The 26,488-nt window shown below is 52.8% G+C and overlaps 1 protein-coding gene across 2 annotated transcripts; it reads right to left on the bottom strand.

Moving 5' to 3' along the window:
- Positions 1–318: 318 nt before the first annotated feature.
- On the bottom strand, positions 319–20,825 carry MAP1A (microtubule associated protein 1A). 2 transcript variants are annotated; one of them, XM_027084117.1, is made up of 7 exons: positions 20,486–20,825; positions 19,426–19,527; positions 11,360–11,442; positions 10,941–11,081; positions 2,600–10,715; positions 2,223–2,443; positions 319–1,886 (listed from the first exon to the last, which is right to left on the bottom strand). In XM_027084117.1, the coding sequence occupies exons 1-7, from the start codon at positions 20,721–20,723 to the stop codon at positions 1,731–1,733; spliced, it is 9,057 nt and encodes a 3,018-aa protein (XP_026939918.1). In that variant the 5' UTR covers positions 20,724–20,825; the 3' UTR covers positions 319–1,730. The 2 variants fall into 2 exon arrangements, with proteins under 2 accessions (XP_026939918.1, XP_026939919.1); XM_027084118.1 differs by lacking the exons at positions 19,426–19,527; positions 20,486–20,825 and adding an exon at positions 14,521–14,612.
- Between the last annotated feature and the right edge of the window lie 5,663 nt (positions 20,826–26,488).

Here is a 26,488-nt window from a genome sequence, read left to right as displayed (position 1 = left end):
CCATGGTATGCAGATCCCCTTCCCAGGAGGCCCCCTGCCTTTCTTTCCTCCCCCAAACCAAATATATGTCCCCACCCTCAGTTCCTATTACCCATACTTGGGCATTCTCACCTATTTTCAGAAATAATGCTGGCTTCCCATAACTTTTTCTCCCTTCACCTGCCCTATATTCTCTGGCTTCCCTGGGTCCTGGAACTGCTTCCAGTCATCAAAGGCATCAAGATAAATGACCATGCTGGTAGAAGCAGAGAGTTAGAAGCCAGGGCCCAGCAACTAAGCAACGTGTGGAGTCAGAAAAGGCCTAAGCAGCACTACGGCGTCTGTAATGAACTTGATTTATTGTTAGAGTTGGAGGTGGCTCCGTCACAGCAGCTGGGAACTGTAGCAGGGACGTGTGGGAGGGAGCAGAGCACAGCAGCACGAGAGGGTGGGAGCTAGGAAGAACACAGGTGGTCTCGTTTTGGTTTCCACACAGTCATTTGGCAGAGAAGCTGAGCCCTGAAGAGCGTCTGGATTTCTCAGTCCTGCAGTCGTCCGGCAGGGCTGCTTATTGGCTTGCTTGGGGTGAGGTCCTCTCCTGGGGTGGTATTTTCGGCCTGTTTTCATCTCACTCAGTAGGAGTTAAGACCTAGCTCAGCTTCCTCTCCCTCTTTCCTTCCTCCCTCTCATTTTCCCCAAGTCCTCTGGCATGGCCTCCACCTCCCCGATCCTCTGTCCAAGAGTCTGGGGCTGGAAAAGCAGCCAGCGTTCCCATTTCAGCTGCAGGATGGCATAGTGGAATGTTGGGGGAGTCACACGTTGCTGGGGTGTCAAATGTTAGGATGTCAGGCAGTGGCTTTTTAACCCATTACACACCAGGCCACAGCAGGTGACCACATGCAGATAAGCCAAGCAGGTATGAGAAGGGATAAGGAGAGTTGGAATGGGTGGGTGAAAACTTCATAAGGTCAGGGAGCTTGGAAGAAGTCTGCGATTGGGGCTGGGCTCTCCTTGCTCCTTTGTGCTGCCCAGTAGGCCTGGTCTGGGCACAGCTCTGAGATGTGAATGGTATGAAGCAGGGGCCGGGAGGATAAGCTCCTTTCTTCTCTCACCAATCTGTTGGTCAAAAGAGCTTCAAGTTTTGGATTGAAACATTCAGATACGGAGAGAAGCAGTGGGACAGTGTAGCAGCAGCATACCCCCAGAACCCTGCTGGGACCCAGACTCTGGTGGGGAAGGGAATGGGAGATGGAGGAAAGGATGCAGCTCTGGCAACCTCACTGACAGTATCCTGCCCCCAGGTCACATAAATTACTATTGGAAATCCTTCCTTGGGATGCTAAATACATAGATTAAGATAAAGAGGTCCTTGGGGTTGGGGATATGATCTCCCTCCATGAGGGAGGAGGTTGCTCTCTGAGATCCATCCTCACTCCCCACCCAACACCAGCATTAGGCAGTGCTAAGAGAGGGTGTCACTCCAAGGTTCTCAGGCATCATATGACCTTGTATCCTAATTTTGCACCCTCCCCCTATCCTAATCCTGTTACCTTTGGTTTTGAGACTCCTTTCAGGCATGGATGAAGGGGAGGCACAACCCCTCCCGTTTAGTCCAGCCTAAGTTCCCACTGGACATCCTGTCCCCCTCGCCCCCCTCAACTCCCATGTCCCTCAACCCCAAAGGACTCAGCATTAGCCATTCTCTAAGGGGGTTGTGGGAGCAGATCCTTGGGGAAGGGAGAGTGGTTCTTTCAGAACTCAATCTTGCAGGCTGGGAAGGACTCATCCTGCATGACCACGGTGCTGCTGCTCGCCAGGACCAGAACGTTCAGTTGTTGCTGCTGCTCATGAGTCTGCTGGTACCACTCACGAGTCACCTCCGTGTCGTGAGTAGGGATCAGAGTTACCTAGGTGGGAGACAAGACATGCCTGAGGTGAGGATGTGAAGTCGGGGGATGGGGCACCTGATGGTCCAGGATGTAGTCCCACTCCCGGAGAAAGAACTCAGTCCTTGTATTTTATTATGTTTTATTTATTTTTTTGGCCGCGCTGTGCGACATGCAGGATGTCAGTTCCCCAACCAGGGATCAAACCTGCGCCCCCTGCAGTGGAAGCGCAGAGTCTTAACCACTGGACCGCCAGGGAAGTGCCCCTCAGTCCTTTTATAAATAGAGACTGTGTTCCATTGCTGCCTCTGAGTAAAGTTTGACCAGACTACCTCCTTGGTGCTTCTTGCCACTCACCTGAAGATTCTCCCCCCACTGGGCCTTGCCCTCCAGCAGGGCGTCCAGCACAGCCCGGCTCGGCTCGCCATTGGCAGGGTCATTCCCACTGACCACATAGTAGGATGCACGCACTCGTCGGAAGAAGTCAAGGTCAGCAGTCTTGCCACTGCAATGATTCGGGATATAGGCAAGATCCACATATACAGGGGGGCCAGAGCTGCCCTTGGAACCCAAGGCCGCTGTAGAGACAACACAGAACTCATTGTAGAGGGAAAGCAGAACTCTTTTGGCAACCTTCTTCTTCCCTCCCACCCTCCCTCTCTTCCACTGGAGCCCTTGACCAGCCACACCCAGCCCCAAACCACAATCTCTCCCACTTTCCATGTTATACTTACTTGGTCCTGCCTTGAGTCCATTGATTAGGCCTTTGGACATGGGGCTGTGTCCATCCTTTTCCTCTGCTGGGGTGACCTGGCTTGGAGTGCTGCGTGGTCGGGGTGGCACCCGGGATGCTCGATCTGCAGTCCCTTTACCAGGGGTGGGTGAGCGTTTTCCCCGAAGATCCAGACGCTGGGCAGGAGACGCTGGCTTGGCCCTGCCTGTGGCCCTGCGGCCGACTCTCCCCTGTGTCTTCTCCTTCTCCCGTAGCCTCTCTACCCTTCCAGACTCTGAGCTGAGCCCCTCGGGGTCAGCCATGCACACGTCAGGGCGGGGAGGGGCTGGGCGAGGGTCTGGCTGGGGGATAGGGGGTGGGTCATGGCCAGGCCTGGGATGGTGAGTCCCACTAAACCCACCAGCTTTGTCCACAGGCAGGAAGTCCCCATCTTCATCTGAGTCGAGGGCTGCCTCAGCTGTGATGGATGGACACTCCTCAGTTTCTGGTGGAACGTCAGAATCTGACTGCGAGGAGCCCGAGTCGCTGACTGACGTCGGGGGTGTCTCATCTGCCACGGGGCAGGGGCCCCCTGTGGCCCCTGCAGCCCCCACCCGACGCCGCCCCCCTCTCCCTACCAGCCGAGCTTCCTCAGTTAAGAGGTCACTGTCATCCGTGGATTGAGGCAGAGGTGGGTTCAGGAAGGACGGAGAGAGCTCCCCACGATGCGGCCGGGGCTCAGCAGCACATCCCTGGGGCCCAGCCTCCATCTCAGGGGAGACACTTCTAGGTTGGTCTCCAGAGGCCCCTCCAGGGCACCGTGGCTGCTCCGGGGAGAGCAGCGTGTCAGGCCTGGAGCTCCTCTCGGCTCCCTCAGGCCAGGCCCCACGTTCCCAGGCGGGACAGTCCTCAGCCTTTCCTTTCTCAGCCTCAGCTGGGGCAGGGCCTGGGGGCTTGGGGCTGGTTTCAGTTGGGCCATTGGTGGCACGATCCCTGGAGGGGCCCTGTAAGGGGCTTGGCTTCTTGGTGGCTGCCCCTGAGCACTCCAGGCGGCAGGGCAGGGTGCCCTCATCCATGTCTCCAGGCAGGCTTGGAGCCAGAGCTGGGGCCAGGTCCAGTGAAGCTGGAGGTGCTGGGCTCAGAGCAGTGAGGTCCCAGAGGCCATGGGCAGCTGGTTCCATTCCTGGGACCAGCTCTACAGACACTTGTTCTGCAGCCTCCAGGCCGGGAGGGAAGCGCTCAGCCACACTCGACATCACAGGTGTGGTGGCCTCAGAAGAGGAGCCTTCAGATAGGGCTGGTGAGGCAGGTCGCGGAAGACTGGAGAGAGGGGCCCCGGGAGAGCTGGGTGATGGGAGCTGGGGCAGTGAAGAGTCCAGGCTGGGGGCCTTGGTCACTTCTAGGTACTCATCATGCCGGGCTCTGGTGGGGGGCCCTGGAGCCAGAGCCAAAGCTCGGTCACCAGAGAAGGCAAGGGACCCACAGGGTGCCGAGCGGGGTTCTGCTGGAGAGGGCAGCTGTGGAGGAGCTGGCTGCAATGAGGAGAAGCCAAAGGCTGATGCAGGGAAGTCCAGGCTGGGTCGGGCAGGACCCAGGTGGGAGTCCAAGGAAGGGCTGGTATGTGCCTCACTTTCAGGCCACAGGGCGGAGGGGCCTGCAGGCATGGGCTGCGGAGGACTTGGGGACTGGGCCTCTTTCTCAGGCTGCTCCCGAGCCCCCTTCTCCAGCTCCAAGTCACTCGTGCTGTCATCCCAGTGACCACGGCCTGGTTCCTTGGGGGATGGGGTTCTCCTATCTGGGCTATGGCTCAGGATGTTACCATTAAGTGGGGGGCTTGGGCCTTTGCTCTGGGGGATAGGAGCACGGGGGGGTATTGCAGGTGGGGTGAGGCTGGGATCCACGCTTGGCCCTGGCTCAGGCTCCTGCTTGGGGGGTACGGTGGGTCCCGCCAGAGCTGCATAGCTGAAGGTTGGAGTGTCGAATTGGAGGCGATGGGGTGAGACAGGAGATGAAAGCTCCTTCTCTGCAGATGTGCATTGGCCAGCAGCCTCCTCCTTGGCTGAGATGTGTGGGGGCCAATCCCCAGCTGCTCCAAGTGGAGGCTCTCTAGTGGGGCATGCAGGGCCCAGCCCAGTGAGCATCATCTGCTCATAGATGTCTGCGTACTGGAAGCTTCGCTCATCGGGATAGGGTGTGGGCTCTCTCTGCTCTGGCTCGGTCTGCTCGGGCTCCTTAGAGGCAAGGCTCGCGCTGGCCTCTGGGACCTTTGACCCGAGGGGGCTGCTGTCAGGAACCCCAACCCCACCTTCTTCTTCCCTTTCCCCTTCAGCCTTGCGGTAGTCCTTCCCTAGGGGGGAGTACGGCCCGCCTTCCAACTCAGCTGCCCCCTCCTGCACTGCAGCCACCACACTGTCATACTCGGCTGTGTCCCAAGAGAAGGGCGCAGGAGTGAGTGGCTGTGGGGCAGGTGTTGGGGGAGCTGGAGCTGGGGACAGGGGTGCAGGGGGCAGGGGTCTGTCCTTGGGCACCCATGGTGGGATGTCAGCCAGCCATGACGGGGTGGTGGGCTCATTCCTCATGGGTGGCATGGGCTTAGGCTCTGGGATAGGGCTCTCTTGTCCTGTGGCTGGCGGAACCCTCTGTCCAACCATCTCAGGTGGGGAGGCCGGAGGAGAGATGATCTCAAAAGGGGAGCGAGTCAGCTTGTCCTCTTCCTCTGGTGGCAGCCCAACTGGTGACTCAGCAAGCCAGCGCTCCACCTCCAGCTCCTTCTGTGGTGAGGGCTCCTGGAAGCCTTTAAAGTCTGAGGCCCAGGGACTCTTGGGTGTAGGCTCCAAGAGGGGCACTTCCTGCTCATCATCCGGCCCCTCATCGAGGAAAGTGCTCTCCCGCTTTTCTGTGAACCGTGGCCGGGCCCCCTGGCCACCCAGCTCATGAGGGAACCAGACCTTCCGCTCACAGCTCAGCTCCCTCCAGTATGTGTCCTGTTCCAGGACCACATCCTCTGTGCCCCTCCAGTACCTGTCCTCCTGCTCAGGAGATGTGTCCTCCCATGTCCGGGCAGGCTCCTTCTGTTCTCCAGCTGGCTCTCCTCTGGCTGGAGATGTTTCTTGCCACTCCTGGACCACGTCCTGCTCCTTCCAGTACTTCTCGTCCTGCTCCCGGGCCTTGTCCTCCTGCACTGGGCTCTCTTCCAGCCCCAGAGCTTTGGTCTTCTCCAGCAGAGCTTCTTCCTTCTGTCCCACAGCCTTGACTTTTTCTGGAGATTTTTCCTCTAGGATCTTCTCCTTTAGTGTCATGGTTTTATCCTCCTGCACAGGACTCTCCTGCTCCTGAGTTCTGTCCTTCTCTTCCAGAATCTTGTCTTTTTGTTCAACAGCCTTTGGACAAATGTTTTGTTCCAGAGCTTCACCCTTCTGTTCTAGGGCCAAGTATTTTTGTTCTAAAGCCTGGTCCTTCTTTTCCAAGGCCTTGTCCTTCTGTTCCGGGGCCTTGTCCTGCTCAGGGGCTTCATCTTTCTGTTCTAAGGCCTTGCCCTTCAGTTCAGGGACCTTGTCCTCTGGAACCTTGTCTTTATGTTCAGAGTCTCTGACTTTTTGTTCTAAGATTTCATCTTTCTCTCCTGGGACCTTGTCCTCCTGTTCCAAGGTCTTGTCTTTTGGTTCTAAGTCTCTGTCTTTAGGTTCTAAGTCTTTGTCTTTTCCTTCCAGGGCCTTGTCCTTTTGTTCCAGGGCTGTGTCCCTATGCTCTAAGTCTCTGCCTTTTTGTTCCAAAGCCTTATCCTGCTGTTCCACAGCCTTGTCCTTTTCTTCCAGAACCTCATCTTTGCGATAGATGGCTGTACCCTTCTGCTCTGTGACAGTATCCTTCTGCTCCAGACTTTTGTCCTTCTGCTGTAGGACTTCATCCTTTGGCTCAGGTCCCTTCTCCTTCTGCTCTGGGAGTCCGTCTTTCAACTCTGGAACTTTATCTTCCCACTCCATGGCAATATCCTCCATGGCAGGGCTTGGCAAGGACTCAGGACTCTTGGTGAGGGAGCTATCAGGTGTCAGAATGTGTTCACCAGGGCTTGTGATCATTCCAGGTGACTGCTTCCCATCTCCCAACAGTGTAGAGTGAGAGAAGGAGCTGGCAGGTAATTTTCTGTCAGGGCTCTCATCTGTGACGTCTGCCTGTGCAGCGTATCCACCGGTCCCATCTGTGGGAGGTGACACTGTGGCTGCACGGGCTTCTGGAATAGACGCAAGGGCTAGGCGGTGAGAGGTGTCCTCAGTCTGCATCAGAGGCCCTTTTTCTTCCTTTCCAAGGGTTAGTTCCCCAAACTGGAGGGTGCCAAGGCTTTCTGGAGACAGCTGCTTAGAAGAGATATCCAGAGAGGTCTCCTTGCTGGGACTCTCTTCTGAGAGAGAAAGCGACTGGGTGTCTTCTGGAGATACCTGTGGCCAAAGGTCTTTGTGTAGGTGCTGCTCTGTCAGGCCACAGGGAGACCTAGGGACGGCTTCTCGGTCGGCAGTGTCTGGGGAGACCACGCTGAGGACAGAGGGGGACTCCACCTCTTCAGGGGAGAGGCCTCGGTCAGGAAACCAGAGCACCTCATCTTTCTGAGGTTCACCAGGTTCTTGGTGTGATGTTCTCAAATCTCTGGGAAGGGCTTCTGTTTCCAGAATCGGCCCTGTGGGCTCTCCCGTCTCCACAGTCTCAAAGACTATTGCTTTGTCCTCTTCTGGCAGCAGTTGGACAGTACAGCCTGCATGTCCTCCAACAATGCTGATGGGTGCTTCCTGGGCCTGGGGGCTCCTGGGAGGAGGCAACGTTCCCTCCTCCTCTGGTGTGCCCTCTTCAGGCCCTGGCTTGACTGTCCCTTCTGCAGCATCTTCCTTGCTCACACCTGGTGTACGCTTAGTATCTCCCCAGGAGTCTGCTTCCTGAAAGTCTTGGGGCTCAGACTTTTCTTCCACTGGGGACTGATGAAAGGGCGTGTGGGTGGCACTGGGTGGGCCAGATGGTGGGGGAGAGGCCATCTTCACTGTGCTGTCATCTGGGCTGAGGCAGCGCTCCTCCGCTTCTCCAACGGCTGGCTCCCCGGGATGTAGGGTGTGGCCAGGGGCAGCAAACATCAGGGGTTCATACTGATCGTGAAGTTTCTCAGACATCTGTACATTTGTGGTCTCCTCCTCTTCCTCTTCCACGGCTCTCTCTCCAGACAAGCCTCTCTGTACAATCTCTCCTCTCTTCTCTGACTCCCCAGTCACGGAGAACTCCTCACAGGGTGGTGATTTGAAACCTTTGTCTTCTTCCAGTGAGGAGGTGGGTGAGATGGTACCAGCTGATGGCACATAGTCCAGGCCCTGAGTGGCTTCCGTGTGGGAGGAGGGGATGCTTGTGACCGTGTCAAGCAGCAGGGAGCTCTTACCTGTCTCCTCTGTCTGGGGAGCTGTGAGTGAAGCCACGGATTGGTCCTCAGCCACAGATGTGGCAAAGGAAGAAAGCTTGTCACACTCAGTGATTGAGGTGGCCGAGGACACATGCTCCTCTTCAGCCAGAGGGGCGGCCACCATGTTGGGGGGGTAGGTGAGTTCCGACTCTGGCGCTCCATAGCCTTTGCTGGGGGTGGTGGGAACAGCAATGTCTGCAGGCTGGCTAGCCTCAAAGGGGCCAGGACCTTCAGGCCCAGGGAGGTCATAGGTACCTGTAGGAAATCTAGGTGGAGCTGCACGCTCCTCCGGCTCATCATGGATCTCCTCATCCGAGATAGTCTGCTCGGTCTCTGAGTAGCCAGGGATTGTCTCGTCCTGGATGTAAGAGACGTGCTCAGTGGCTCCTGCAGGGGTGGCCAGGCTACTTAGGAATGACGAGGTCTCCTTCTCAGGGGCCTTGCCTTGGAGTCCTAGTTCCTGGACCCCGAGAGCCTCCCTGCCCCTTGGCGTTACCTGCAAGGCTTCTTGCTTATGTTTTTGGTAAAAACCCTCAGCCTTTGTCTCTTCCTCTTCCTCCTCGTCTGAAGGGTGCAGCTCCTCCATTTCCTCTAACTCGGCCTTCTCTATCACATCCTCCTTTACCTCAGGTTCACTTTCCTCTCTGGCTTCTTTTCTGTCGGGGATCCCCTCTGATTCCTTTGCCTTTTTATCCTCCCAGGGGGCTCTCTCTTTCTCTGTTTCAGCCCCAGAGTCTGGGCCTCTGTCCTTGCTGCCTTGTTCCTCAGGGATGTCTGGGACAGCCTCTTTCTCCTTTATCACAGGCTCTTCTGGTTCCAGCCCTGGGACAGAGGGTGGTGCCCCCGGGGCCAATGTGCTTGGGAGTCCCTCCTCTGCAGTGTCTGGGGGGAGTGGTTTCTCTCCTAGTCCTGTGTCCCTTTGTTCAGCCAGCAACCCCGTCTCCTCACGCTTCAACTCCTCGAAGTCCTGTGTGAGATCCTCTGGTGAAGACAAGGCCAGCTCCCTTGTTGGGAATGGTGCAGCCCCTTTTTGGGCTGGGGGTGTCCGGGGCTCAGAGGACAGCTCCTTCTCCCCACGGGCAGCCCGGCTCTTCTCCATCTTGACTCTGCCGGGGGCCTTGGCTTTGTAGAGGGTCTTACGTACCTCAGGGGTAAAGGGCTTCAGGTCTGGCTTGGAAATCTTTTTGACCTCAGGTTTGGTATCTTTCCTCTTCTCCTCCTTCTTGGCATCCTTCTTTTCCTCCTTCCTTCCTTCATCCTTCTTGAGCTCCTTCCTCTCCTTCTTGATCTCTTTCTTCTCTTTGTCTTTTTTCTCTTCCAGCTTTGATATCTTTTCTTTCAGGTGCTTCTTCCCCACCTTGTCTTTGATCAGCTTTCGCTTCTCTGCCTTCAGTGCCTCACTCGACTCTGTCCTCACCCTCTCAGGCTTGGCAGGCTTCTCTGGGGGCTTCTCAGATGACTCCTTTACCTTCTTCTCTGTCTTGGCTAACTCCTTGGCCAGTTCTGAGCGGGCCTCCTTGGCTCCCTCTTCGGCCACCTCCTCCCGTTTGGCCAGCTTGCCCACGGCTGTCTTGGTTGTGGCCTTGAGGCTCTCCTTGCTATCAGCCCGCTGTTTGATTTTGCTGGGTTTGAGGTTGGCAGGCACAGCCCCAGTGGCCAGCTCCTTCTGCGTGGCCACGGGGTAGCGCAGGAAGTCCAGGTGTCGAAGCTTTTCCAGGCCCTCCAAGATCTTGTTCTGGGGAGCATTCCCTGGAAAAAGCACGCGCACAATCTTCTCAGTGGGGTTGGCTGGTAGCCAGACCACCAGAGCAGTGATGGAGGTCAGGTAGGGCACCGAGATCTCAGCCTCCTTCCCATTAGCCAGCACAATGCCTGTCTTAGCTTTACTGTTGCCTGCCCACTTTTGCATGAGGAACTGCATCTCCTTGCTATCCTTGACAGGGTTGAGGACGTACATGTCCAGGCGGCCCACACCCATCTTGTGGAAGAGGGTCAGCGGCTCGATGGTGTTGCTGACCACACGGTAGAGGGGCTCGGCCTGGATGCCTAGGCGGTTTAAGTGCTGCAGAGTGAGGCAGGCCTCCTCAATGCTGCGCTTGGCCTTCCGCGAGGCATCAGGCAGCCGCAGCTTATCGGGCACGTTGAAAAAGACGACTCCAAGCTCGGGGGAGATGAGGTTCTTCACCCAGTCGCTGTAGCTGCTAGAGCCCTGGGACTGCTCCTCCTCCAGTTCCGCCACTTTGCGCTGCAGGAGTCCGTTGATGCCTGGCAGGTTGTCTGCCCCGATGTGTGTGAGCAGCACGGAGTCAATGCGGTCCAAGTGCCGCACCAGCTTCCAGAAGCAGGACTTGCGATCAGAGCCACCATCCACCAGGATATTGAAACCATTAACGGCAAAGAGGGCAGAGTCCCCGCGGCCGCCAGGGAAGATGTAGCAGCATGGCTTGGAGAGCTTGAGGAAGCCCCCTGAGGTGGGGGGCTCCAGCAGGTCAAAGGGAGATGGCACATCCACGGTCTCAGAGACGTACTCGGAGAACTCAGCCACGCCATCCATGGTGGGCAGCATGGGCTCAGGGTTTAGCCGGAGGTGCAGGGTCTCTTGGGAACTGGATAGTCCCAGGTGGCTCCAATCACCCTCCCCTAAGCAGGACACAGTGAGGAAAGCCTGGATCCCAGGGTCTCTATTGCTGAGCAGTTGGGCAATCTAGATGAAGGGGAGATAGAAGGCTGATCAGGTCATTGGGGTTATCGCAAGCCAACTCAGACTCAATCTGCTAATCTCCATCTCTCTCTGAGGTGATCTCCTACCATTCTGCCAGCATCCCTGGCGGTCAAGGAATGTGGGATTTTCCCTTCCTTGGATCCCTCCCCGCAGCTCTAGTCCTACCCCATGTTCTGTTCCTCCTAGACACTCAGACATAGAACTTACCTCTGGGTTTTGAAGGACCTGGGCAAAGTTTTGATAGGAGTAGGTGCCACTCTGTAGGATGAGGTCTCCCCCAGGCTCTAAACTTTGCCCACTCAAGATCAGTAGTTTGTGAGCTGAGGGGCTGCTAAGGAGGTGGTGAACCTAGAGTGGAAGGAGAGGACTGGTCACAGAGAGAGGAAGCCCAGGGAAGGGCACAGAATGTTCCTGGTCCCCCTCAGTTCTGCAAGGACATGCTCCCCACTGGTAGCCCCACAGCACCTCCAGGATGGGGCTGGGATTGTGAGGCAGCTTAGATGGCAGAGAGAGGATGGCTCAAAGCCAAGTCCGGGAATTCCTGGCCTTACAGCAGTAGCACTGGCAAGGGTGGGTTACGGCACTTTCGGCAGGCCCTCGTGGCAAAGCACAGGCCCTGGCCTTACCTCGGAGCTGATGCTGTCGGCACTGGGGTTTACCAGGACGATGGTCTCTAGGATCTCACTCTGGTGGCAGAGGGTCCTCTGGCCTGAGGGAGAGATGCAGGAATTTGTACTGAAGGAAGTGGGTATAGACTAAAATGGAGAGGCATTGTGTAAGGCAGGAGAGGAAAGAATGCACTGTCAGAAAATGGGGCTTAGGGGAAAGAGAAGCCTGCTTATCCTGAGATCCTGCCACTCTGGCTACTGCTGAGTAAGGTCTAGGGACTGGCTCCTGCAGCCCTTCCCTTTCAGGGTTTCCTCCTCCCCTCTCCCACAATGGCTGTCTTCTGCCTCCCTTCATCTGCCACCCCCTCTGCCTGGAACTCCCGCCTCAGACTGCCCTGGAGACAAGAACCTTTTGTCCCTGTCTGTCCCTCTCGAGCACTAAGCTCCTGGTGCTGCCTGGGGACCGGTGGGGGGGGGGAGCGGGGGGCTCAGCTGAAGGGAGGGCCTCTCGGAGGATGGTCCTCACTCAGCTCTGTCCTCACTAGCTTGCCTCTGCCCTGGGCTTTCTTGCCAGAGTGCCTGGAAATAAGGAGATGGGTGCTTCTGTGCAGTGAGTACAGACTCCTCATCCTCCTTTCAAACCCCCATCCAAGGCCAGAAGTCCCATTCGAAAAGACTCAGAGAAGTCTATGCTATCTAAACCCTTGGGGGTTGGTTACAATGCAGAGGAGAAATAGGACCTCTTGTTCTGTGCTCTGGTTCCTCAGAGGCTGAGCGTGCACTCACAAACATGCACACAATCATACTGTTTCCACCACCAAAGGTTTCACAGCTCCCCGTCCCACCTCACCTTCATGTCCCCAGGCTCCAGAAAGACCTGGTTCACTCCCCACAACCCATCCCTTTCAAACAGTTTCTCCTCTCATCCTTGCACCTCTCCTGTGGGCCTTCTGTCATGGAGAGGGGAGTCTGGGATTCACAAACAAGAAACAGATAAGGCAGGAGAGGTTCAGAGTATTCCCCAGGCTATGGAGGAACATAGTACACCATCAAATCCCCTCTCTACTTCCCTTATCCAGGCTCACATGAAACACCAAGCAATGCAGCAAAGAAAAAAAGTGCCAGGTTAGACAGGAGATCCTGAAGAAGGATGCTGCCATCCCATTCCTGCCCTTACCAACTGCAGCACACAGTGGATTTACCTTACAAACACGGAGTTGAACAGATGGTCTGGGGAGTGGGCTGTCTGGAGGATATTGGTGGGAGGACACATAACCTGTCCCCCAGACCCTCTTCTGTGACCCAGCGCTCTCTCCTCTTTCTGGGGCTCAGACAAGAGGACCCTGGGGCCAGGGCCTTTGTTAAGCGGAAGAGCGATGGTGCCAGGATCAGGCAGATCTGGCAGCACTGGGCTGCAGTTGCAGCTGCGGGGGGGAAATGAACTAGGGATGGTGTCAGAAGACCAAGCCCCGCACAGGGTAGGTGGGGCCCATGAGGAGTTCAAGCGTTCTTTTCTATTAACTTGGGAGTTGAGGGACACTTTGAGGTCGGTTCAGAGGATGAGAAGCACCTCAGAGACACGCACGGGCAGGGCTTGGGCAGGTGAGGGATGAGGGATACACCATGGTTCGGGGAGCGGCTGGCCCTAGGCTAGCTCTAAGCAGTTTAGCTTAGAAGGGCAGTTCCTCTCCCCCCACACCCACCCGCCACACGCACCACGAACACACAAGGTCACACATTTGAACTAGGAGGGCCAGAAAGAGAAAGATCTGGGGCACGGATGGATTTGCTTTCTATCTACTACCCGCCTTCCCCAGTCTACCATTCCCTGCAGTCCCCTAGACTGGCTTACAACCATAGACCTCTCTGATCCCAGTACTTGCCTTGGCGCAAGACCCTGCCCCTCACCCATGTGCTCTCAGGTTGTGACTGGCAACTACATGGTTTACACCTTGTGCTCCTCCTTTTCAGGCCTGGGGGAAAGCCCTGTTTCTCTCTTCTACACCCCACCACCACCCGCGATCCCACTGAAGGCAATTGACTTGTCTTCCCTCCTTCTTCGGAGAGGACACCTGGTGAGGCAGGGGCCCGTCCCTTTGCCAGAGATGGGGCTGGGGGGTGGGCTGCGGGTGCTGAGGCTGAGCGGGCGGGAGGGCAGGTGTCTCCGCAGGGAGGCGGCCGGGGAGGGGGGGCGCCCGGGCAGCTGCAGTCTGCCGCAGTGTGTGAGCGAGTGTGAGTGTGCGCGCTGAGCTCAGGCTCCAGCTCCGCCCCCACCCCCACCCCCCCACACCAGCATGACAAGTCATTTTCTTGGCTGCCTCTACACGGGGGGCGGGGAGGGGGGGACGCAGAGAGGGAGAAGGAACTGGCTTCTCTGTTCAGAGCCCCCATCTTGGGAAGGGAAGCAGAGATGAGGTGGGGTGGGAGGCCGTGACTGGGAACCTGTGGGGTTGACAGGACGGGGAATGCGGGGCAGCTGCTGCGGAGGGAGTGCTCTCAATCTCCGGAGCGGCCTCTCCATCCCCGGAGGGAGCCAGAAAGGGGGGCTCGCGGCCCAAGTTTCAAGCTCGTCGCAGGGAATGGGTGTGGGGAGCACGCTGCAAATAGGTTGGTCTGTGAGGAGGCGCATGCCACGTCTTAATGACCCTTTCCTTCCTTCTTTTCCATAGTGTCCCCACCTTCCCATACTTGGCAAAAACTCGCAGTCCCGTTCACCCCCCAGCATAAGAGCAGCTGAGCAATCTAGCAGCTGACACCCAGAGACCCTCCCATCAGGTGCCTTCCCATAACATCCGCCTTTCCCTCAGATTCTTCTGCCCCCACCAAAGACAGAGCCCCCAAACGCCACTAGAGCCCCAGGCCTCGGGGCAGAGCCAGTGACACCACCCTCTGCGGCTGCCCCTAGGCGGCTGGCTCCCAGCTCAGCTCAGCCCAGCTCAGCCCGCGAGGTGGCCTGTCACGGTCCCGGCCCCATTGGCTTCCACCTGGTTCTGGGTCCAGGCTGGCCCCACAGCCAGTTCATCTCCTCTCTCTGTTCCCCCACCCTGCCCACCCCGCTGGGCTAGTTCCAGACACACCAGATGAGGTATCAACTCCCTTCCCATTACCCGCATCCCACCTCCCTATCACAGCATCCCCCGTGCCCCATGCCAAGCCTTTTAGTTCGGTTCGGTTCTTACCCTGGGGTGTGGGAGAGAGACCCTCATCGAGGCTGTGGCTCCGGCCTCAGCCGGCAGCTTCGGGGACGAGTCTGCGGCACTAGGGGTGGGAGTGGGGGGGGGGGCGCTTGATGGTGAGGGCGGCGCCAGGGCGGGGAAGAGGGGCTGGTCCATGACGAGGCACTGGAGACTTAACTGTTTCTTTGCCTTCACAATGTCAGTGATCTGGTGCTTCTGCTTGGCTGGGACCTGAGGAGTTGTCTAGCAGCTCAGAGCCAGGGTGGTCTCCAATGGCCCACAGGGCCCTTCTCCCCCAACCCCGCTTAGTTAAGAAATATTCTTTTAGCATCAGCCAAAAGACCAAAGTCCTGTGCTGCACACTGGGGGGACGTAGGAGGTATGGGCTGCTTGGGCCCTCCCCCCTTCTCTCCGGAACCATCTGCTGCCTCTCCCCTCAGACTCAGGGAGTGACCTTCAATCCCTGGAGGAGCAGGAGACAAAGAGGCTGGGGGCCGGAGAGCATGGGGTAGGAGTGAGGGGGGACTACTTGAGAAGGCTGGGGACGACTGAAGGGAGGGAGTTGCGCTGAGCTCTGCTGGCTTCTGAGCCACAGCTGTAGAAATGGGGTGGGAGTGCAGAAATAAGTCTCATTTTAGGTTGGAGGGTAGTTTGAAATCCTGGAGTGGACACATGGTTCTTAGTCCATCTCTAGCCCATCGGGGGTGGGGCACAGGGGCCCTAAGACCGCATACAATTCTGTGCCGATGCAGCACAGCACAGCAACCACACAGGCACTGATACTTGCGATTCTTGGTCATTGGGTATGAAGAGGCATTTTCTGAAGATTCAGGGCACTTTCTGCCTTTCAGTGAAATAGTTAAAGGGATGAAGGAAAATCACCAGGGCCCCAGGCGTACAAGATTTTCTTACTCTAGGCCAATTATTAAAAGTCACAGAAAGTACTCTTTGGACTAAAAAGATCTTGTAATGACTTTGTAGGGTGTTGGGTCCCTGTTCTCCTTGTCTCTGCACTTCGCTATGTCTCTTTGATGTCTCCATTTTATAGGATCTTAATCCTTCTAACATTGGCCCTGTTTCCCTTAGTCTCTACCCCTGTCTCAGATTTGGTGACACGTGCTCTAGGACTCAAAGAGAGGACCTGGAGAGCTCCAGCACTCAGTTCCAACGGGGCAATGCTCATCTCCCCCTGCCCTCTTCCCTTCCATCATCCCTCCCCAGTCCTGGCCGATTCCTACTGCCTTCCTCACAATGACATCCACCCACTCTTAGCCCAGCACCAGCCCCACCCTTGCCCCTGGCTGCCAAGAGCAGCTTTTGAAGGTCAGAGAAGCCAAAATAGTCTCTGCTCTCAGCATCCCCATCCCCCCTAAACTGCCACCAGAGGAGAGGAGGAGCTGAGTCACCAGTGCAAGGGGGGGAGGGGGACTCCAGAGGGGGAGGAATCCTTGCTGAGATCCGGGGATGCAAAGCAGCAACATGGCAACAGCCCCACTTGGATAGAGGAGGCCAGCTACAGAGATATACAACACAAACCAGGCTGAGTTCTGAACATCACAAAGGGGAAACACCTCCTTTCTGCAACTTCATAGTTCTTATTTCCTCCCACCTCAAACCTTCCATCTCCTCCCTGCTTTCTGGAGCTTTCTGGAGTGTGCAAAGAGGGAAACTTGAGTAGACATGTAGCTTGAGAACAAAATAACATTTCTCAGCCCAACGCAGAGCCCACCCTTATTCTCAGCTGTTACCCCCAAGGGCCACACCCTGGGCAAGGTTCCAACTCACAGTGGAGTTTTCCTTCAGCCTTCACCCTCTGAACAGCCACTCACCACAACCACACCTCCACCCGCTGTGTTCCTTGGCTCTGCTGCAATGAAATGGTGAGACGCCAAAGATGAGAGGGAGGCCTGAGCTCAGACACAAAGTGAGATCGCAAGTCCTGGATTTGAGACCCCTCTCTACCATTTTACTAATCATGCTTTTCAACAAGCCACTTAAGCCCTCTGAAAGCTTGCTTCCTGAATTATAAAATGAGTGTAATATTAGTACCATCCTCCAACAATGCTATGAGGAGTGAATGACATAAAAGATGAAAAAGTCCTTCATTCCTAGAATCCTAAACCTGCAATGCACAAATACCACTGGAAGTCTGTCTCCCTTTTGTGGAAGATTTATGAGAGGTCACCTAGGTGATCAGGGAAATCCTAAACCAGAATCTCAACTCTAGAGTAACTTAGCTCCCAGGTAAACCCAGGTGCCTGGGAGGTTCCTGCAGGAAGGGACTTAAAATACTCTTCATGTCCCTCCTTTCCTATTTCTGACAGCAATGCAAAACCCAGTTCTAGAGGCCAATGAGCTGTTGTATTAATTCAGAATAGTCTTCATGTTTGCAGAAGTAAAGGAACTAACACTTCCTGAGTGAGTGCATCAGTGGTGATGCAGAGTCAGACAGAAGGCTTCCAAACTGGTCCTTCAGCCTGTGTTTTTTTAGTCCTAGAATATCCATCATGAATTATAAATTATGAAGCCCTCTCCCTTTCTTATATGTGCCCAATAGTAGAAGTAGTATTAGAGTGTTATTTAAGCTCAGTTTCCCACTGTTCTAATCGTTTCTGGGTTTGTTTTAAAATGCTCAGAAGCTCCAGATTTTTTTGCAGGAGTTAGAAAGGAAGGCTCCAAGTCACCACTGGAGACAAAAGTGGTGCAAAGCCTTTACCACATTTGACCACTAGAAGGAGCTGGGCCACTGACGCTCCATCAAAGGGTCCCCTCCTTTTCTGTGTGTTTGTGTGTGTGTGTGTGTGTGTGCGCGTGTGTGTGTGTGTGTGCGTGTGCGTGTGCGTGTGTGTGTGTGTGCGTGTGCGTGTGTGTGTGTGTGTGTGTGTGTGTGTGTGTGTAGGGGGTAGTGGCAGGAATGATTACACTCTCCCCATCATAGCAAGATAAATTTTTGTCCTCCTTTTCAACATTTTGGCCCAGGGCTTGAGGAGACGTGAGAGGGATGGTGGCCCAGCCTATGGGATGGGCAGAAAGGATTAAATCATAAGGTACTAGCATATTCCACTGAGCCCATCCCAGCAGCCTGGTTCCCTCTGCCTCCCCACTAATGGAGGCTGAAGGGAGGGGAAGTGTCTGCAGCTGCTCTGGGCTGTTGTTTGTGGGGACAGCTGAAAGAGGAGCCAGCAGGGGTGGGGCTGTGGCTGTCTTGGGCCTTGTGGGGTTTTCCAGGAAATTCTCCACTATTCTCCAGGGACATACACAGGCCACCATGAAAATGTCCAAACCTAAAAAAACTCAAAAGTAAGCCCTGATCTTGGGTATAATGGCCCTAAGCCTCTTGAGGACACCATGGTAAAACTCTTTGCTTGAGAAAATCTAGTAGGTGCTTGTATATCAGTGCTTGTTTCTGAGAGGTCCCTGAGAGTAACTACGCATCTCCCTGTAAGCGTTTTCCCAAGCATCCCCAAATCTTAATCTGAAGAATGGCTAGGTGTTTTGGTTTAAGTTCTATTCATTCTTACATCATTCCAGAAGGCATCCTACTCTTACATCCGTGTCCAAAAGGACAAGGTTGGAGAATTCAGTGTGAATTAATAACATCAGCAGACACTCCCCAAACTTCAGTTCAGTCATTAATTTCATGCTGCCGTCCCTTTATCCAGCCTTGCACCAAAGCTCCTAGGATTAATCAAGTGGTAAAACTGTTGATTTTAAAATTATTAGAGCTAATGGAGGAAGCCATGAAATGAATAATACTAAACAGAAGGCAGTCTCAAAACAGTGACTGGTTACCTTCATAGGAAGCCAGTCACATCAAGAAGATGCCAGACTCACATTTTTAAAATGCTGCACATATTCCTAAGATAATGGAGCATTAGTCATATTAACCATGTCTTCTCTCTCCAGGAGCAGCAGAGGAGTAGGTGATCAGGGAAATGACCAACCATGTGGCAGTTAGCAGGAGGAGCAGGAAAAGAAGGAAAGTGACTATCTATTATGCTGGATAATTGAGAATTATCTGTATAAGATACGAATTCAGTCATTTGATGGCAGTGACTGTTGAGTTGGGTGGATTTATATTCCGTAAAGACACTGGTGTATGAATTGGTTTGTCAACATTTACCAATAACATGAGCAGATGCCCAGCACTTTTATAATGGGGTGTAGGGCTTTCTGCAGTCTCCCCACAGATATTGTCGTGGAATAATAACTCCTAAAATATTATTTTCTCAAATTCCTGACCATTTCTCCCACACAGCAGAATGGGAAGCTGCATCCTGTGAACTTTGATCTCAGTGCCAAACCTCAAAGTATGACTAGTTCTTGCAGCAGTAAATCCAGGAAACCCTGCTTCCACTCTGGATTTCATGGGCTCATCAGCCTTTGGTACAAGGTTTCTGCTCTGCTCTGGACATCTGTTGACTGAGCCAAAGGAGGAGGCAGAAACCCTGAAACCTGGAGGATAGGCTGTGCAGCCTGAGGGAAACTGCTAAGCAAGGATCTGGGAAGGTGAGTGGGAGGTTCAAGGGTCTCTGCAAAGGGAAGCAAGGAGGCCAGGGCATACAGAAAGGGGAACAAACAAAAAAAAAAGGAATTTTTACTTGGGAGATGACTGATCACTCAAGAGGTACCACGTTCCCTTACTGCAAGTCAGTGGCTGTCCATAACCCACCCTCTTCTCAAGTAGAAATTACGTTCTCCAGACTTCCTCCACCATCATACCATCTGTCTGCGAAGTGTACTGGGTATGTGAGGATAGTTAAGGAGCTTTACAACTTTCCTCTCAGGAGTCCCTCCCTCCCTGACCCAAACTTCCCACAAGGCCAGTTCTGCCAGGGAGAGTGGACTTCTGCTCTTTTGTGACCAGCCCTCACCCAAAGGACTGAGACAAATGACACTGGTCCTAACCTTTGACCTCTGAGGAGAAGTGAGCTAGATGCCGGGTAATGAAGAGTCTCAATTGTTGGTTCAAGTCAATGGATGATAAATCAATATTCCAGGAGAGAATCCCTGTGAGAGAAAAAGAAACAAAGAGGGACCTAGATAAGGTCAGAGGGATTGGACTTGTGGGAGCATTTCCAAGCTCACAGAAGGGGTAAGGAGAGGGAGGGGATAAGGATGGCTGCCATGATCAGCCTCACTGATGTCTTTAAGAAATGTGGCTAGTGCCTCTGTCTAGTTCCCATCCTGTGCCTTTCTTGGGCTTTGCTGAGCCAGAGGGAGAAGTGCAGAGTTTAGGCTACATTTGGTCATTAACGAGTTTGTATGTAGGAATTTTCTTGCGCAGTTGCCCAATTGTGATAGAAGTGACACCCAAGGGCCCATTCCCAGATACTAGGGACTGCCTTCCCCATACAGGTAAGTAGGATTCTACACTCTCCTTCTGTGGCCCCCTCCTTGCCTTCACTCCCCCGCGGCATGCTTCCACCCGCAGGTGGCTCCGCAGCACTGCGCCACAGGCAGTGGAGGACTGAGGAGCTTGTGGCCACGAAGGTCACTCTCTCAGGTTGGACGCTGGCACTGGGATATTTGAGATTTGTCTGCGGCGTTCAAAACGCACCCTGTTCCTGTTCAGACGCCCTAAAGAAGAAACTAAGGTAGGGACGTGGACTCTCCAAGGGATGGTGACGACTTTCAGGACCTCTGGCCCAAGACACTGCGGGAGGGAGGGGTGTAACCAGAGGGCCCCCCACCCAGGCACTGCCCAGCTCCCCCCTCCCCCACGCTCCCGCCTGCCTCAGGGAGACTGCGAACGCCATGGGGTGTGCGGGAAGGATGGAGATGTGAGATGTTGGCAGCTTGGGAGGATATGAACGCGTGACACAGAAGATGCAGGTGACAGGGGCTGATGATTCAGATTAACAGGGTGCGCAGATCTCAGGAAGTGCACGCTAGGGATGGAGGATGCACATGGCAGAGAAGCACGGGATGGAGGATGTTCCGAGCGCAGCCAGGACAGCAAGCTCACCTTGCTCAAGGTGGGCCCGAACGGCCCTCAGCTGATTCTCTGTACCGATATCGCCGATCACGATGAGCAAAGAGTGTTTCTGCAGGTCCCAGCGTGCCGCCGCCACCGCGGCTCCGGCCTCGCACAGCGGCTCCGCGGGGTTCTGAGCCAGCAGAGAGCCGGGGCTTCGGAGCCCTAGCCCGGGACTTGTCTCCATGGCAACGTCGAAAGGCCGCCAGGGCCCAGCCTCGGTCTCCATGGAAACTCCGTTGGAGTGCTAGGCCGGCAGCATCCGCTGCAGGGAGAGTGCGCGCGGTTCTTAAAGGCCGGCGGCAGGAGCCGCTCATTGGCTGCTGCCTGTCAGGGGGCGGACCGTTGGCGCCGCAGGGGCCGGGCTGGGGCCGCGTGCTCTGGCTCTGCGGTTTCGCTGTGCCTGAGGGGCGGGGGCGTGGCTGTCCCCCTTCGCCCCCAGTCGTTTTCCAGAGGGAGCTCCCACTCCGACTTGAGTAGGGATGGGGGTTCTGAGGGCCGGGTGGAGGGGAGAGTCTGTTGCCTCGGCGCCAGAAGAAGCTTCTAGTTAGGATATTTCCCGGATAAGTGCTGTCTGGCAATTCCGCAGCCTCGCCCGAACCGAGGGGAGCCATCTTGTCCCTCTCTGACTCTGAGTTTGTTTGGGTGTATCGTTCTTTGTCGGTGTGTCTGTATTATTGTCTGGAGCTTTTTTTTTTTCCTTCTGTCACTGCCTGCCAGGGTCCTACATTGCATCCTTGGTGTTTCTGTCGTCATTGCCTCAGGCCCTGGGTGTGCTCTGGAAGGCTGTGCAGTATTGGAGGGACAGAATGACCTTCCGGCCCTGAGTCCCTGGTGAGTTGTTATTCCGAAGATAGTGGTTGGCTCATCGCCATCTCTGCTGAGTGCAATGAGCTCAGACTGCAGCAAGGGGGGTTTGAGTAAAACCCAGGAAAGACCTACCCAACTGCAAGTAATGTGACACAGTGAGTTGGGTAACCTTGGGAGACAATGGTATTACTTCCCCCAGGGAATTCTCAAAATAGAAGGGGCAGTGTTTGAACCAGTGAAGAGGTTGACCCTTCCAAAATTAAAAACAAAACAAAACAAAACAGAAGAAAAACCAGGGGATGTGAAAGAGGACTGAGGAGACTGGCACTGTTTTATGACTGACTGGAACATCCTTGTAAAAATGGTGTGGTGCTGTAAGTCTACCCTCCCCCTTTCCTCAGTGTGTCTCCACCACCTACTTTGCACTCCAGTGTCTTCTTTTACACAGGATACTGAATCATTCTGTATGTGTATGTATCAGAGCTTGTCTTTCATCCTAGGGCTCCAGCAGCACTTTTTGGAGTCCCATTTGCCTTATACTTTCCGGATGTACAGGGAAGAAAGGAGCACAGCACTTGATTCAGCAAGGCTGCATGTGAACCACTGGAGGCCTCCTCTGGAGGCCCTGAGGAGGATTGGACAGTGTCTGCATTCTGAGTACCTCACAGCAGTCCTGGTTCCTATCATGGAACATGTATTTAGCAAAATATCCAATCCATTCTGCAATTTGGATATGGCCCTACCTGAAATGAACATAATATGTCAATTACATCTCAGTTTTTAAAAATGGACAGGGCCCTGAAAATCCTTTTTGTAGCAGAGAGGGAGAAATAGTACTGGCAGAACATAAGACGGTGGGGATGCCTCACCCTATATGACGCATGAGACAATGCTCTGCTATACCTCCACCCCACAATTTGCAGATCTGAATCTGGCAAAGAGCACAGAGAGATGTGCCGGCCTCCTCTTCTGCAATCAGAAAAGAGTGCCATGTGGAGGCAGAGCCAGAATAGGTTGTAGGGAGAGGAAGGGGATAGTTACTATAGCAACTGTAGAGATGAAGCCTTTAACTAGCACAGGGCCTCAGTATAATGGTCAGCAGCAGTTAACCATAGGCTCTGCTTTCATCAAGTCTGACAAAGAGGTTAGACAATAGATATAAATGGTATAGGGGAGGACCACACACTGATTAGATGGTAGGGGCAGAAATTCAGGCCTGTGATCTCAGACCCTGCTAGAATTGGCTTTTTTAATAATTAGAGCTGCAGGGGACTTCCCTGGTGGTGCAGTGGTTAAGAATCCGCCTGCCAATGCAGGGGACATGGGTTCGAGCCCTGGTCCGGGAAGATCCCACATGCTGCGCAGCAACTAAGCCCATGCGCCACAACTGCTGAGCCTGCGCTCTAGAGCCCGCGAGCCACAACTACTGAGTCCGCGTTCCACAGCTACTGAAGCCCGTGCGCCTAGAGCCTGTGCTTCGCAACAAGAATAGCCACTGCAATGAGAAGCCTGCACATCGCAACAAGGAGTAGCCCCCATTCGCCGCAACTAGAGAAAGCCCGTGTGAAGCAATGAAGACCCAATGCAGCCAAAAATAAATAAATAAAATAAAAAAATAATAATTAGAGCTGCAAATACAGGTTATGATAGTACTAAAAGAAAACTGTGGAGTGTTAGCATCTATGCTCCAGAATTTTACAACTGAAGACAGAAACCACTGATCGACATATGTACAATGCATTGAAAGCTGAATAAAATCTTTAAAGAAATACATTTATACATGAATTGAGAAGTATATGAAGTCCTATTTTGTGTTTAGGAATAGTTTGCTGTGGCAGGAGCATTCAAAGACCCGTCCATTTGAGAACCTATGATATACATGATTGTGAGGCACATGCAGTAGTGTGTGCTGGTTATAGAGCCCACTGTAGTATTTCATTTTCCTGTTTACCCCTTGAACTGACCAGGTATCATCTTTTGGGAACTCTCCTATTCTGTATTCTCTTCCACACTCTTGTCATACAGCATTGGTAGATATAGCAGTTACAACCAATGCTTTCCAAACTATTTGTGATGAAGGACCCTTGAATCGTGGAAGGGTTCTCTAAGGATCCATCACTGAAAAAGGAAGTTAGAAGGGGTGTAAAAGGAAGACGGTATTACAGGCTCTTTCCTTGGGTATGCACTGGAGTGGGCATAAGGCAGAAGATATTACAGATCTTAAATTGTTTGAAAGGTAACGGTAGCCTTGGCTAAGTTTAAGCCACTTAAGGGATTCTCAGCCCCCAGACTTTTGTCAGTTCATAATATATGGTGATAAATACCCAACAGGTAAATCATATACATGCTTAACAAAGTATGAGGGGCATCTCTAAATTTTTTGTGGAAATAATTTCATTTTTGGTATTTCAATTATTGAAGTTGTCCTCATGAGAAAATCAGAAATTTATTGGAATTAATTACACTCGTCCTGAATTATGTATGTGTGGGAGAGGAAGGTACCATAATCCTTTCAATGCTTAGGGTCTCCATAGGACTTAAGCTAGCTCTGATAATTCATAAAGAAAAAATACTGACTCCTCTCTGCTAGCCCAATGAATGTCATTAGTTTTTCTGGGGATATGAGCTCGTTTGGCAGAATTCCAGCCTGCTCTGCTGGATTGCATGGTCTTATCAACCAAAATATCCAAAAGGAGGTGTATGCAGCTCACATTCCCATCCTGTGCTCAGTTCTGCCTATAAAGCATTCTTTACACAGAGAGAGGTGTGTTGGATTACATGATTGATGTGTCAGAAGCTTATCCTTGGCTTTTGGGGAAAATGCTATGATCATAATACATACCAGCAGCCATAGGGTCACTTCTTAACATGAATAGCTGGTTTATCTGCAAAGGCACTGAGTGAAATAACCTCTAATGGGGTACCGAGTAATCTCTAAAAAGTTTGAGATGGGGAAGAAGTCTGCATTTATTACTCTATCTAGTACACAGAGGAAGCCCACAATAAACATTTGTTGCATAATTTTCCTAATTATTATTTGTTCCCTAAGTAATGGGAAGAGCAAAGGCACTGGATTTACCCTCCTTGTGCAGAGCATTGCAAAGGACAATGAAGAAACTTCCCCTTTTTCCTCCCTCACTCTCCACACTCTTCTTTTTAAGAAAGTGATTCCTAAATGTGAGAAAGAAACATTTATGGATACTATTTTCTCTTTTCCATTCCATTAGCATCTGAAATAAAAGTTAGTGTTTGGCTGTGGCCTCTGATAACACCGTTTCCTTTAGTCTGAATAAAGCTGCCTCTTCCTGTAGGGATCGCTAAGGATTTTCATGTGATGGTTAAGAGGATGGTGGTACAGAGAATCTATATGTAAAACTTAGTTTGGAGGCCATGCCTGTGTATGAATTAAATTTTGCATCGTTTTTTTTCGAGATATATAATAGAGTTACTTTCCTTCAAGGTATACTTGGGTTGCAGAAATTTTGTTCCCTTTACAATATTACAAACTCACAGATACTTTGTCTTCTCATCAGTTCTTTCTTTCTATCTAATATTTATTTATTTATTTATTTAGGCTGCACCGGGTTCCAGTTGTGGCACGTGGGATCTCAGTTGTGGCATGCATGCGGGATCTAATTCCCTGACCAGGGATTGAACCCAGGCCCCCTGCACCAGGAGCGCAGAGTCTTACCCACTGGACCACCAGGGAAGTCCTCATCAGGTCTTTCTTGAAGATCCTTCATCATACGTCCTAACTTCCATTTCTAATGATACCTCCTGTAAGTACTTTGCATTAACCCCTTCATTCAGTCAATCTGAGCCATTTGCCTTTCCCTCGGCCATTCTTTTTTTATAAATTTATTTTTTTATTTTTATTTTTCACTGTGTTGGGTCTTCGTTGCTGTGCACAGCTTTCTCTAGTTGCGTCGAGCAGGGGCTACTCTTCGTTGCAGTGCACGGGCTTCTCATTGTGGTGGCTTCTCTTGTTGCTGAGCACGGGCTCTAGGCACATGAGCTTCAGTAGCTGTGGCATGTGGGCTCAGTAGTTGTGGTGCACGAGCTTAGTTGCTCCATGGCATGTGGGATCTTCCCAAACCAGGGCTCGAACCTGTGTCCCCTGCAATGGCAGGCGGATTCTTAACCACTGTGCCACCAGGGAAGTCCCCATTCTTGAACTTTCTGTTCAGGCTGCATCTCTTTCCTTGAGTGTGTTGTTACCCTTAATTCTCATCTAGGGATTTACCTTTATGATTTACTTTATTTGTGGAATAAGGTTCCATCTCATCTCACAAAAAATTTAAGGAGTATGGCCTAACTCAAATAACTGCCTCTCTGAAACTGACTTCCTCACTTGCCAACTGTGTGAACTTAGGCAAGTTCTCATCCTCTCTGTGCTTCAGTTTTCTCATCTGTCAAATTATTAGTAATAGCACCCCACCTTAAGGATTATTTTGATAATTAAGTGGGATAATCTTTTAAATATGCTTAGAACAATGCCTAGAATTCACTTTTTAAGTCATTCATCCAGTGATATTTATTGAGCACTTACTGTGTGCCAGCAAATAAAACACAAAGATCCCTGCTCTTGTGGCGCTTATGTTCTAGTCGGGGAGACAGATAATAAATAATAAATAGGTATATAGTATGTCAGAAAGTGATTAGTGCTGTGGCAAAAAGAAAAAATATGGTAAGGGTGATTGAGAATGCTGGAGCAGGCTGTGGTGATGGGGAAGAATGGTGAAGCGGCAGGAAAGATTGCAATTTTAAAGGGGCTGGTCAGGGTGAGCCTTATTAAGATGAGACTTAAGCAGACTTGAAGGAAGTAAGGGGGTTGGCCGTTTGGGTATCCAGTAGTGAGTCTTGTAGGCAGAGAGGATAGCCAGTACAAGGTCCCTAAGGTAGGGGTATGCCTGGTATATTCAAGGCATAGCTGGGGCCCACTGTGGCTGGAGCAGAGGAGTGAAAGAAAGAGGAATAGGAGATGAGATTGGAGATAATAGAGGCCAGATTACATAGGGCCTTGTAGGCATTGTTAGGACTTTGGTTTTTACTCTGAGTGAATTAGGGAACATATGCAGGCATTTGAACAGAGGAATGGTATGGTTTGATGTAGATTTTTACAGGATCACTTTGGCTGCTGTATTGAGAATAGACTGTAGAGGTTGTAAGGATTAAAGTGGGAAA

Source organism: Aethalodelphis obliquidens, unplaced genomic scaffold (assembly GCF_003676395.1).
Source record: "Aethalodelphis obliquidens isolate GAN/ISIS:26980383/991018 unplaced genomic scaffold, ASM367639v1 scaffold51, whole genome shotgun sequence".
Lineage (NCBI taxonomy): Eukaryota > Metazoa > Chordata > Mammalia > Artiodactyla > Delphinidae > Aethalodelphis > Aethalodelphis obliquidens.
The sequence above is the reverse complement of the archived record's forward strand: the minus strand, read 5'-3'. Positions and strand labels throughout refer to the sequence as shown.